This window comes from Diadema setosum, chromosome 22, assembly GCF_964275005.1.
Source record: "Diadema setosum chromosome 22, eeDiaSeto1, whole genome shotgun sequence".
NCBI classification, from domain to species: Eukaryota; Metazoa; Echinodermata; class Echinoidea; order Diadematoida; family Diadematidae; genus Diadema; species Diadema setosum.
Window position 1 is genome coordinate 29,604,208 of NC_092706.1, and position 12,433 is coordinate 29,616,640.

General features: G+C 38.7%; 1 protein-coding gene across 1 annotated transcript in view; it reads left to right on the top strand.

Moving 5' to 3' along the window:
• The first annotated feature begins 355 nt into the window (after nucleotides 1–355).
• LOC140245499 (DNA ligase 4-like) overlaps nucleotides 356–12,433 on the top strand; it is a 50,207-nt gene continuing 38,129 nt past the window's right edge. Inside the window, exons 1-7 of the mRNA XM_072325067.1 lie at nucleotides 356–440; nucleotides 1,765–1,998; nucleotides 3,267–3,344; nucleotides 3,521–3,619; nucleotides 4,623–4,687; nucleotides 6,095–6,245; nucleotides 12,279–12,371. Coding sequence (XP_072181168.1) covers nucleotides 1,777–1,998; nucleotides 3,267–3,344; nucleotides 3,521–3,619; nucleotides 4,623–4,687; nucleotides 6,095–6,245; nucleotides 12,279–12,371 — 708 coding nt within the window. The 5' untranslated portion in view covers nucleotides 356–440; nucleotides 1,765–1,776. The remainder of the gene's footprint in view (nucleotides 441–1,764; nucleotides 1,999–3,266; nucleotides 3,345–3,520; nucleotides 3,620–4,622; nucleotides 4,688–6,094; nucleotides 6,246–12,278; nucleotides 12,372–12,433) is intronic.

The following is a 12,433-nucleotide window of genomic DNA, read 5'->3' on the forward strand; positions in this document are numbered from 1 at the left end:
CAAAACAAAACTGTGCTTTGTAGTAAATTCTAAGTCCAAGGTTTGACGTTAGGCCAGCTATATGTAGGCCCTACGTTTTAAAAACGTCCATTTTATACGAAAGCGAAGACGTACGGAACCTTGACAAAAAAAAAACAAAAAAAAACAACAACAACAACAACGACAAACACGTTTAGGAAACGTTACGTGTTTGCTGGGAATATCTAGAAAGATCCGTGTTGGGAAAATTGTGTTGGGGTGTGGGAGGGAGGAACGTCTAAACTTCTCAAGCGGAGTCCCCCCACCCCTGGCCCCCACCCCCTACCCCCTCCCAACGATCGGTCGGTTGTCGGTTGCACGGCAAAGAGAATACAGAACCTCTTTGGTGCACGGGCACAAGAACGCTTTCGTTTTCTCTCTACGAAGTCCTATTATCACTGGTTAACCCTACTACACGTCAGGTGAATATTCTCTGGATGTTTTATGTCTCTTTAGGTATGGCAAATGAACACAAGGCAATGTGTTCTGATGGTTTTAACATAAATGACGAATAACAACGCTTGTAAACGAAGGTCAAACAGCAGCAAACGGCCGCGACTATAATAGTCCCGTATATGTGATATGGTGTATATATTTTACTGATGCATATCAGTACACACTTTATGTTTTGGGTGTTATAGTTCATACCTTTGCTTTCAGTTATACCTCTTTTAAGAGGTAAGTTTGCTCACCGAAAATGCTATCGTAGCTTCAAAGAAAATATTCATGCTCATCGATATCAAAAAGTTACAAAGAATTGCAATCAATCGTCTGTAAACGTCGTACCGTAAGTAATCGATGATCTTTGGACTGATGGTAGGGTCTTATGTCACTGTATTGTAGACTCTGTCTGTCCGATACGTCGTCAGCCCTGCTGTAGTCCCATGTATGTGATAGGGTGTACTGTAGCCAAAGGAGCAGGTACAGGCCTACTATCTAGACTCGGTTGCGCATCAATCTTATCTTGTCTTGCCGAAGATGCATACAATCAATAGGTTGATTAACATGGTACTAAAGGGATGCAGACCAAGCTTGACATGTCCTGTGTTAACCTTCTAAACTGCTGTTTACACTGTAGATAATCTACACTTTTAAAAAAGAAAGTAAATTTCAGTAAAGTGATTAATAGGGCCTAAAGAAAATGCCCAATGATGATGGTTGGTTATTTGGTGACCCTGGCCTTGATATGAATGAGTCAACCCTATGCTAAGGGTTGGAGCAGCCACTACTTCCTCTGGAAGGCTGTTCCAGTCCTTTATGGTCCTTGGTAGGAATGATATTGATGAACCCTTTATTGCGTTCTGCAGGTGACAAGCTAGAACTGTTTGCTGTGAGAGTGTCGTTGGCAAGGGGGTAGTGAGAGGAGTTTTCATTTGATTATTGGGCAGTGGGCAAGGTCATCGTTGATCCTAAAATTATGTTAGTCACACTGGCTCTCCATGCTATTCCACCTAGACAAGACAGTGTTAATTTGGTATTTTCTATTTTAGCTATGAAAATGGATATCAGCATTAATATTTTGTGTTACTAAGAACCGACCCCACTTGTCTTGTGTTTGGACTACAAAACCAAAAACTAATTGATAGAATATTCTACAAAATCAAAAAGTGCTACAAAAATGTTGTTTGTTGTCATTGATCGTGTTTTGCTAGATGTGTTATGTAGATTTTACATCCGTTCTACGTACAACTTGTATGTCAAAATGAAGACGTTCTAGCCTCACTGAAACTCCTCTCTCTGCCACAGCCAGCTATAAATATGGAAACCACCAGCAATGACCCAGGGAAGTTGGCAACAGCTACCTCATCCGCACCAGCTGGGGTCACTGTAGCAGGTCAGATTCCCTTTGCAGAGATATGTGGCTTTCTGGAGAGAGTCCAGAAAAAGAAGGGAAATGACCAGAAAAAGAGCCTCTTCAAAGACTTCCTGGAAAAGTGGCGTGCTTTTCACAAACAGCTCCATGCCAAGAATCCTACAACGGTGAGTTGAGTGAGAGCTCTTTCTCCCTTCCTCAGCTGTCTAGATATCATCACAAATCTCTTTGTAAGGTCACAGTATACAAATAATACACAGGTCTGAGTGCATCAGTCAGAATTATGTGCATGAGGTAGTATTGCAGAGTGGGTTTAGGCTGAATCTCATAGTTACCACGTGAACACTTTTCCTCGTGATGCACTCACAAAAAATCGTGCATCATTTGTTTTATAGAACAGGGGACAAATGTTTTTGTCAGAAATTCAGTGTGTAATCATGTAACCTGATGGCAAATGTACTGGATGCATTTCCATTTGGCTTGCCATATAAGTATACAAAAATCATCCGATCCGAATCATGCATCCAATAATTAACTGGATGCACAGTAAATTTACTGGCTGCATGATTAGCTGGCTAATAGTTATCTCTTCCTGAGTGCACAGACTCTTGCTACAAGTGCGCAGTAATATGTTTACAGTGGCTATCATCATGAGGCAACATGCGACTAGTTAACCTGTTGAGGACGGTTTGATTTTGCTACAACATGCATTTCCAATAGGCACCTGCCCAAGTATACTCGGGACTCGTCTTCAACGGGTTAAAATCAAGACATAGCTTTCGACCTATGAGATATTGCAGGATTCTCACTACCTGTTCTGTAGTTACCGGTATAACTTCAATGTACACTACTAAAGATATCAATCTTGCAAATATAGATCTCTCACTTTGTTGTATGCTGCAATGTGTCTTGATGATATTAAACATGGAAAACAATATTGCAAATCACATGGGGAAAACCACCTACTTTTGAGGTTTTCTGTCAAACACATCTTGTTGGAGAACAGAGACAGAGAAGTGACGTGGAATCTGTTATGTTAGCCAGTTCTGTTGTGTCTCTCAATTGGGACTTCCTTGCTAATAATTTATTTTTCTTATTGGAGGAGGATGGGTGTCTTGCCTCTTGCCTGAAGGAACAATGTGATAACAGTTAAATCAATTAATTAATACCTGAGCCTTTTGCTTGCAGTGTAGACAAGAGCTCTACAAGCTGGGCTACAGGTCCCTCACAATTCTTATGGATCCACTGATGAATAATTATGATGATTATTGTTGTTATTATCTTTAATTATTTTGTGCTTTAGAACTCTTTTCATGTCAGTACTTGGCCAATGACAAATTTTTATCTTTTTTTTTTTTCATAGTGCTATATGATATTATTCTTCATGACAAAGCATGGAATGGGTCCTTGCCCCTCTCTCTCTCTCTCTCGACAGACGGACAACTTCTACCCAGCTATGCGCCTGCTGTTGCCCCAGCTGGAGCGAGAGAGACTTGCATATGGCATCAAAGAGGTATAGTAATATAAACTTGCCCCATTTTTGCAGATATGTAAAACTAATTTTTCAAGCCACCATTGAACAGAAAACAGTATGCAAAACGTACACACAGGATTATTGAAAGATGTGTGTAGGTGAGTTTATTGTTGTTTATACAATATTCCTATTATGTGTCATTCTTCTTTGCACAGTTCACTCTGGCCAAGTTGTATATCGAGATTCTTGGGCTGGCTAAGGAGAGTACAGATGCCAAGAAGCTCCTCAACTACAGAGCTCCTACAGCCAAGCAGGTAGAACCTCCTTTCTGGTTTCCATAGCAACACATATTTCAGCAGGAGAAAACTTTGCTTCTCAGCTACTTGGTCGACCTTTAACCTCATAGCTGCTCTTTAGTTGAAGTTTTCCCTCTGATAAAAGAGATTGAAGGGCAAATTCAGATTCTGTTTCAGACATTAAGAAGTTTCAGATTCTTATAATGGATTTATAACATGGACATTTCTTTTTCATTGGCTTTGTGTTATAATAATATGATACAATGCACATTATGCTTACAATAAAGAAACATACTGAAACAATAATGAGCATCATCCATTGCAACAATGCTACATTGATATTTCAAACATGAGTGCAGTGATTTTGCCCCTATTAAGGAGAGCCCTCTATCCCGGTTGCTGGTCCATCTGATGAGACTTAAAGCCATAGGACTTACTGTTGCTTGCTTACAATTATTTATTGTTTGCATAGCAGCCACATTAAAACAAATCATAGGACACAAAATTATAAAAGTCGGTATACTGACCTTTGTTCATGAAGAGCCCTTCCCGCTCAGTAGTGGGTGCGTAGAATGCTGCTAATATGTGATGACTAAATCATGTCCACACAGTAGTATTGAATCGCATGCAAAACAAGCTGCAGGCAATTCACTCTATTAAACACACAATAGATACCGCTGTGACCCGATATATTGTATTCGATGCAACTGAATATGAAAAATCATGTTGCCAACCATGGTTGGGGAAACTCTGAGATTGTAGTACTTCCGGTGAAGCTTTTTGGCTAATATTTCATATTTTTGTCATTACCCAAGTGAAATTGTATTACAATATATTACAGTGCTCATTATCACACATTTCTTTATGCATTTGTGTATATCTTGAGAGCAAAAATCAACAGTTTTGGACCCTTATGAGCACTATGTTTTCACTTTAAACGTTATGGGGGTTATCTTAGTTTGTATTTGAATTGTAAAGCATCAATCAATTTTTGTCTCTCAATGTTTTATTTCCTTCTCAGGAGGCTGGTGACTTTGCCAGCGTGGCTTTTTTTGTCCTAAGAAACAGATGTCCTGAGAAAGGCAGGTGGGTATTTAGTGTATTTAATCATCATCTTTAGTTCACATTAACCAGATGGCTTAAAGGATTGCAATCGCTAACCATCCGGTGTTCGTCATGTGACCGACATCACACCGTGTCATCTATTCATTGTCTGTCATGCGTCATGCATCTTGCAAAACCTGTTCACATTTCCATCTCCTTCTCTAATACTGGTGGGTGGCTTGATATTGACGAGACTTGGCAGGGATTATGGGGGGAAGGACGGGTTGGAGGGAATTATAGTTTGTACAAATGGTGGCAGTACCCCATAGAGGGGCCCTAGGATAGGACCAAATTAGCCAAAGTCAGCATAGTTTGCCTGAGGTGGAGACCTTCAAGCAAGTACATTTAAGTTTAAAAAAAAAAAAAAAACTGGTTTGACCAGGCTCTCTTCACCTTCTTAACATAACTTCAGCTTGGAATGTTCATTGGAGTTATAGTACGTACATTTGGGTGAAATAAAGATGATTTCACAATTATCTAGATGAAATGAATGGGTGAAAACTCGAGAGTAGGGGTCAAGGGTTACAGAAGTTTAGTTAAAGTGTATCTGTACACAGAAATTTTGTCTTCGGACATTGTAGGTTATTGTACTGGTAATATCCCTCTGAAATATAAGAGTGCAACGTTACTCACATACAGAGATATAGCAATATATAAAGAGACTTAGAGCAATCTCTAAAATGCCCAAGATTACATGTGCCTTGAGCTAAGAGTAGTCGTCTAGAGTTCTCAACTGCGTTTGATTGCATAGTTGGATGATTTTCTGTACAATCAGTGTACTACGATACTCTCAAAACACGCAACGCACGCAAATGTCCACGTACGCAGCTAAGTTAGTGCTGCCACGCCGCGCCGTGCCGGGCCACTGACCTGGCAGCCGCGGCAGCATCTACTCATGCGGATACATACGGCTCGATGAGGCGATACCAATAGACAGTATTCGATATAGTTGTGTGCAGACGGAGGCGAATGAAGGAAACGTGCACACACCGATGGTCGACGCGCAGCTACTTTTTTCAGATCTGGCTACTATTGCAGCGCACACTAGTGCGTGCTGATTTATTAAAATATAAAATATTTCACAGTTTTGGGCATTTTTTGTGATGGGATAGAATTTTCTCTTGAGTTCTTAGGACATGCTCTCACACCTCTCAAATTAAAATATTAGGGGAGAGATTCCCTGTAAAATGTACTTTCCCCAATATAACATTAACATTGTTATGTCCTTGGCTAAATTATGAGGCAGGATGGGAAGAAATGCATACACAATAATACCATTTAGATAAAATAATATTGATAAGGTGGAAAGGATGAAACGGTCATGTTTCAAGGGTATATTCTGTCAAGGAAACCAACTTCAAGTTCCCTTTGTCTTTGGCTCTATTTCAGTCTGTCCATCAGAGATGTGAATGACAACCTGGACTCTATCGCTCTCAACAATGCAAGTAAGAAGAAGGACCTGGTGAAGAAAAGTTTGTTGACCCTGCTCAGGAACACCAGTGCCATAGAACAGAAGTGGCTGATCAGGATGATCATGAAGGTATATGCAAAAAGTCTTGTCTGTGCAACTGAAACAAAAAGTCTCAAGACATGGATTTTCAGTCTAGGACAGATTCTGAAAGCACAGACTCTAAGCTTTGAAATGATGTAAACTCAATACAAATGGATTTTACTAACCTATCTGAATAATGGAAAGGTGCTCTCTGAAAAAAAAAAAAGAGGCTTTGAAGCTGAGGGTCTATTTAAAGTACTGACATATCAATTGACCCGTAAAAGAGAATGAAACCCAAATATCTATGAAGAGTTTAACAGATCAATGCCATTTTCAATTTTCTAAAGCGAGGTCATCATTAGACAGAAAAATAACATCTTTTTTTGTGTGTGTGATGCTGCACTTATTACATAATAAGAAATATTTTTGAAAATTATCACATAGAGATGATTTTCATTTTGTTTGTTTTTTTTCAGCAGCTTTAATCTAAGATATCTCCAGTTGATGGAAATAAATGAATCTTCTCTTTTTTTTTTTTTTTGCGTTTAAACGCTTCTTATATAGATTGAGGGAATGCAGGAATATTAGTAGAACACATCAGTGAAGTTTGAGAAAATTGGAGGATACATGGCAAAGCTAAGAATTTTTAAAGTTTTTTGATGTGACCATCACTGGATGAGAAGACTACAACATTTTGTGATGTCACATTTGGACAATGATATCAAGAAAATGTGAAGAAAATTAATCTCTTTTTTTTTTCACTTTTCTAGCATGGTGTTATATGAACATTGCAGCATTAATCAATCCTCATGTACACATTTGGGCTTTATTCCCTGTTAACTCTTTATGTGCCCAGACACTCAGCTTCCAAACTGTTTTTAATATCAGCATTCAGTAGTCTACCCTAAATTAGACGTACACGTTGTTGTAGCTGTAATAGCAAACTCACTCTGGTATAGCAATGTGCCTCAGTCCAACAGGAAGGCCATGGTGATACAATAGGGATTAGGGAGATTAGTTAATCTCTATTCATTGACAGTTAGTTTCCAGGACCCTATTTTATCAAAAGATAAAACTGATTTTAAATTTCCTCACCACATAGTCTGCCATAGACTTAAAGGGAGTGTACAGTACTGGTTGAGGTGGGGATTCATGTTTTGAACATTCCTAAGTGAGATAATGAAAAGCCTCTTATGAAATATGAAAGAGCATATCATTTTAAGAAGGATTCAACGTTTATTTGATGAAAATTAGTTTTCAAATGGCTGAGATATCCAAAAAAGTGATAAAATGATAAAAGGCGACAGGCCACGCCTTTTATTAGGATCTCTTTGTTTCACCTTGTTTTGGGATATCTCAGCCATTTCAAAACCGATTTTCATCGAATAAACTTTTGATACCCCTTAGAACTGCATGCTCTTTGACATCTCTTAGAGAGATGAATAGAGTTTCTGAATATCTCGCAAAACGTTAAAAATCGAAATCCTCACCTCGACCAGAACTGTACACACCCTTTAAAGTTGAAATCAACTGTATACAATAATCAATTTTACCTCTTCATAAAACAGCACCCAGATGTCTGTGCCTCTTTGCAAACAAAGCACTCCACTGTGAATGCCAGTTGGTAAACGGAGCATGTTAAGGGTTGAAGTACTCATTAAATCCAGCCAGTGAAAAGTTACTGATCTAATCATGTCAGAATTGTTTAGAGACTCAGAGTAAATATTGATAGAATCTGGCTGCAGTTGAGTAATTCTCATTGTGGAAAGAAGACAAAGCAGGATATTGTTGGATTTATTTGTACCTAAAGATGATGGGCTTTTCCTAAATTGATAAAGCATTGACTTTGTGCCAACAACATGAACACAAATATGTTGCAGCTGCATTCCCTGGAATGGCTGAATGTGTTGTCTGTCAGCACTTATCAGGCTGATCTGTTTTGGCTAGATGCTATATCTGATCCCCCCCCCCCCCCACCACCCCCAAATCTTGGCTATGAAGCATGTGACAGCCACCAAATTTTGTATGTGCATTGCATGGGATGTACTCTACAAGACTGGTTACTTGGATTTCCAAAATAAATTCATTTTTTATTAACAATTTATTAAGCAATTGCTTAATAAATTGTTAATCTAATGGGAAATACGAGATTAAATAATTGCATGACAGACTTTAAATGCATTCATATGCAAATATACTCCTGTAAAAGAGTGCTTTAATATCAAGGGCAGTGTACTGTGTAAATGTACATTGTAGTTCCTCTCATTCCATGATAATTCATGTGTTATACATTATTATGGGAAATTCATCCTGAGTGTAAAATGCCCCATGGCGCAATAAGCATTTGTCCATATTTGCAAAATTTGGTATCAGAAGATATACAAAACTCTAGAAAAGTCAGAGAAGTCAAATTTTTCTCTGTTCAGAAATGATCACAGAAAGAAAAAAAAAAGGGGGGGGGGTGGAGCCCCCAACATCCACCAGCTTTTATAGGGTCAAAGAGTAAACGTGTTACTTTGTGGATTTAGTGAATGCAAAAGAATGAGAAGAATAACACACAGGTGAAGTTTGAGGAAATTCTGACAAACCAGCCAAAAGCTCTGAGACTGGATTCTACAGCCTTTGTCAAATCCATTCCTCTCACAATTCTCTGAGAGACTTCGATGCCCCCAAGTGAGATTCTTTATGCCCGTAGACGGAGAACAAATAGGTTGGTAATCTGCCTTTGCGAAAGCAGTCAAGCGGTACACACACACTGTATCCCCTTTCCACGTTCAACTTCATGTGCCATCAAACAATGACAGTATCGATCGGATGCGAGGTATGAATAGAGCTAATAACAGAATAGCGCTAATGGGCTCATAAACTCTTTTGTTCGATGATGGGCATCTTCATGTGAGTTTTATAGGAAAACAAGTGCACACTACATTGGAAAAAAGGTAAATAATACTATTATACATGCAGTTTTCATACAGAAAGAAAACAGATGAAGAGTTTGTTCGCAAAAAGCAATAAGTCTATTTTTGATGATTTTGAAGTATGGTCTCTGTCATAAAGTACAAAATAATACCTTTTAAATGATATATTGGTCACTACATATAAAGGTACATTTTTGAAGTTATGGTCAAAAGAAGCAAACATTTTCTTATTATTCTCTTTATTTTTCTTGACCTTAAATCGCAAATATCTCCATTTGGCCAATATGGACTTATCAGTTTTTGCGAACAAACTCTTCAGATATTGATAGAAGAAACTCTGATCTTTCCATCAAAGCCATTTTCTTGGCAGTTTAACACAAATAGACGTGAATTTAGGACATGAATGCAGGCACTCATGTCTACATTTTGAGAACCTGGTATACCCGGTTCCTTTCCCTTTACATATCAGTTGAAGGCATGGGATATAACCAGGTTCCCGGATATCAGTTGTCACCACGAGAACCTGATATACCAGGTTCCCTTATATCAGTTGTTGTCACGGGATCCTGGTATATCAGGTTCCCATATATTCGTTGTCGCCATGGAAACCTGATGTACCTTGATTCCCTAAGGCATAGGTTAAATCCATGATCCACTATGATTGGGTGGGAAGACATTGACAATACATGATATCACAAGAGTGAAATAATAGGAAGGAAATTATAGTATTCCCCAAAATTTTAATTTCTTATGGAAAGTACTACTGTAGACAGTCCTTCCACTTGATATACATGTAAATGGATACGTTGTATGTTTTAAGGGTAATAGTATTCCCCTTGCCCACTGAAGAAAGCAAGTCGAGTGCTCTGTCATACTGCAAGAAAAATGTGTGGAATCCCTTTCAATCATCTTTACAATACTGATGCACTATTGTAACATCACAGACTGATGTAGAAGAGGGGTGAATCTAGGAAAGTCTTTAAGGGGGAAGGGCGCACAAAGCAGTTTATATTTCTAGTACCAGTTCCTGGTTTCATTAGCTGACAAAAAAAAAAAAGAAGGCCTTAACAGGTATTTTCTCTTACCACTTTCATGGTTAATCGCCTGTCAAGCAAAAAAAAAAACAACAAAACACCTGTACTATCAAAAAGCAACAACATCATCAACAACAACAACAACAACTACTACTACTACTACTACTACTACTACTACTACTACTACTACTACTACTACTACTACTACTACTACTACAAAAACAAAAAACAAAAACAACAACAAATCCCCCAAACCAAAAATCTATTAACTGCAGATTTTCTCATTTCTTGTGCCATTTCTGTGATTCATCAGCTGATGAGCCCCCCCCCCCAAAAAAAAAGAGAAAGTAAACAAAAACAAAAATGTTTAAGGGCAATTTTTGGTGCCACTACAATCGGTTGACAAGGATGATTTCTTAAAAAAAAAAGGACAAAAATTAAGGGGGCGTGCACGCAGTGATCCCCCCCCCCCCAGATTCACCACTATAGACTTCCAATTTTGCAGTAATAACACAATGAATCTAACCAAGAATTAAAACATTCCTAACTATTTAACACTTTTCTAATTTTCTTGAATTTCCCTGATGTGATCTACTGATATTCCTGCACTTGCTAAATCCCCATACTTTAGGGAAATTCCCTCGTAAGGTTTACAAAAATATAGGGACACTCAACAATGCAAGCCTCTGACCATCATAAGCTTTTTCAGTACTCAAAATGATTAACCTTGTTAATCTGTTTTATACCTCACTCTTGGGTATAATGCACATTCATGCAAACATTTGGTCAATGGTACCGTAGTCCTAAGGGTCAGCAAACACACAAATGTGAATATAATCACGAAGTGACATGTTCCATGGGTATTTGCTTATAGATGTAATAAGTGTAACTGGGTCAGCATTTAGCATTAGTGAGAATTAATCGATGAACTTATGAGAAATGTCCAAAGCCAAAAGAGTTTGCAAAGAACTAGTAATTGAATTTTTATGTGCCCATTAGATTCTCAGTGTGCCCTGTGAGAATGACCAACCCAGTTGAAGATTGTCTTTTAGTTATGAATTATGACGATTCCATGAGGAACATCTAAAACTCAAGCTGATTTTTGTCTGAAGATTCAGGATATTGACACTCCTTTCAAATCTAAATTAATGCTATGTTTGGTGTATACCATAATGCATATGGCTGTATTTACACTGGTAAAGTTTTTAACTACATTGTGCATACATGCGTATATGAATGTACAATCATTCACATGTGTACTGGACTGTATGACTACTGACTCATTCATATTGGACTGTTTGAATGCTGATTGCCATTCACACTTGACTGAGTGACAACTGACCGCCATTCACACTGGGGTGTGTAACTACTGTTGGTCATTCACACTGGATCATGTGACTGCTGACTATCATTCACACTGGATCATGTGACTGCTGACTATCATTCACACTGGATAATGTGACGGCTGACTATCATTCACACTGGATCATGTGACTCCTGTCTGTCTTTCACACTGGACTGCTTGACTGCTGACTATCATTTACATTCACACTGGATCATGTGACTGCTGACTATCATTCACACTGGACTGTGTGACTGCTGACTGTCTTTCACACTGGGCTGTTCGACTACTATCATTCACACTGGTCTGTGTGACTGCTGACTGTACGTCTTTCACACTGGACTGCTTGACTGCTGACTGTACACACTGGACTGCTTGACTGTTGACTGTCATTCACACTGGACTTGTGACTGCTCACTATTGTTCACACTGGACTGTTTGACTACTGACTGTTATTCACACTGGACTGTGTGACTGCTGACTATAATTCACACTGGATTGTGTATTGCAATCCAGTATTGAATAACAGACAATTCAGTTAAACTGGTGTGTATTATTCACACTGGGCTGTGTGACTGCTGACTGTATTTCACACTTGACTGCTGACTATCATTTACGTTCACACTGGATTGTTTGACGGTTGACGGTCATTCGTGCTGGACTCTGTGACTGCTTTAGTTCACACTGGATAGTATTACTACTGACTATTTTTTCAGACTGGACTGCTTGACTACTGACTGTCATTCACACTGGACTGTGAATGTTCTCTCACTCGTACCTCTTCCAGGAAATGAAAATAGGTCTGAGCCAGTCTTCCATCCTGGGCACTTTTCATCCTGATGCTGAAGACTTCTTCAATGTGACTAACAGTCTTTCCAAGGCAAGTCTTTCCCTTAGTATTTTTTTCTCTTTTTATTACAGATTGTAGTTGATTCACTTTCC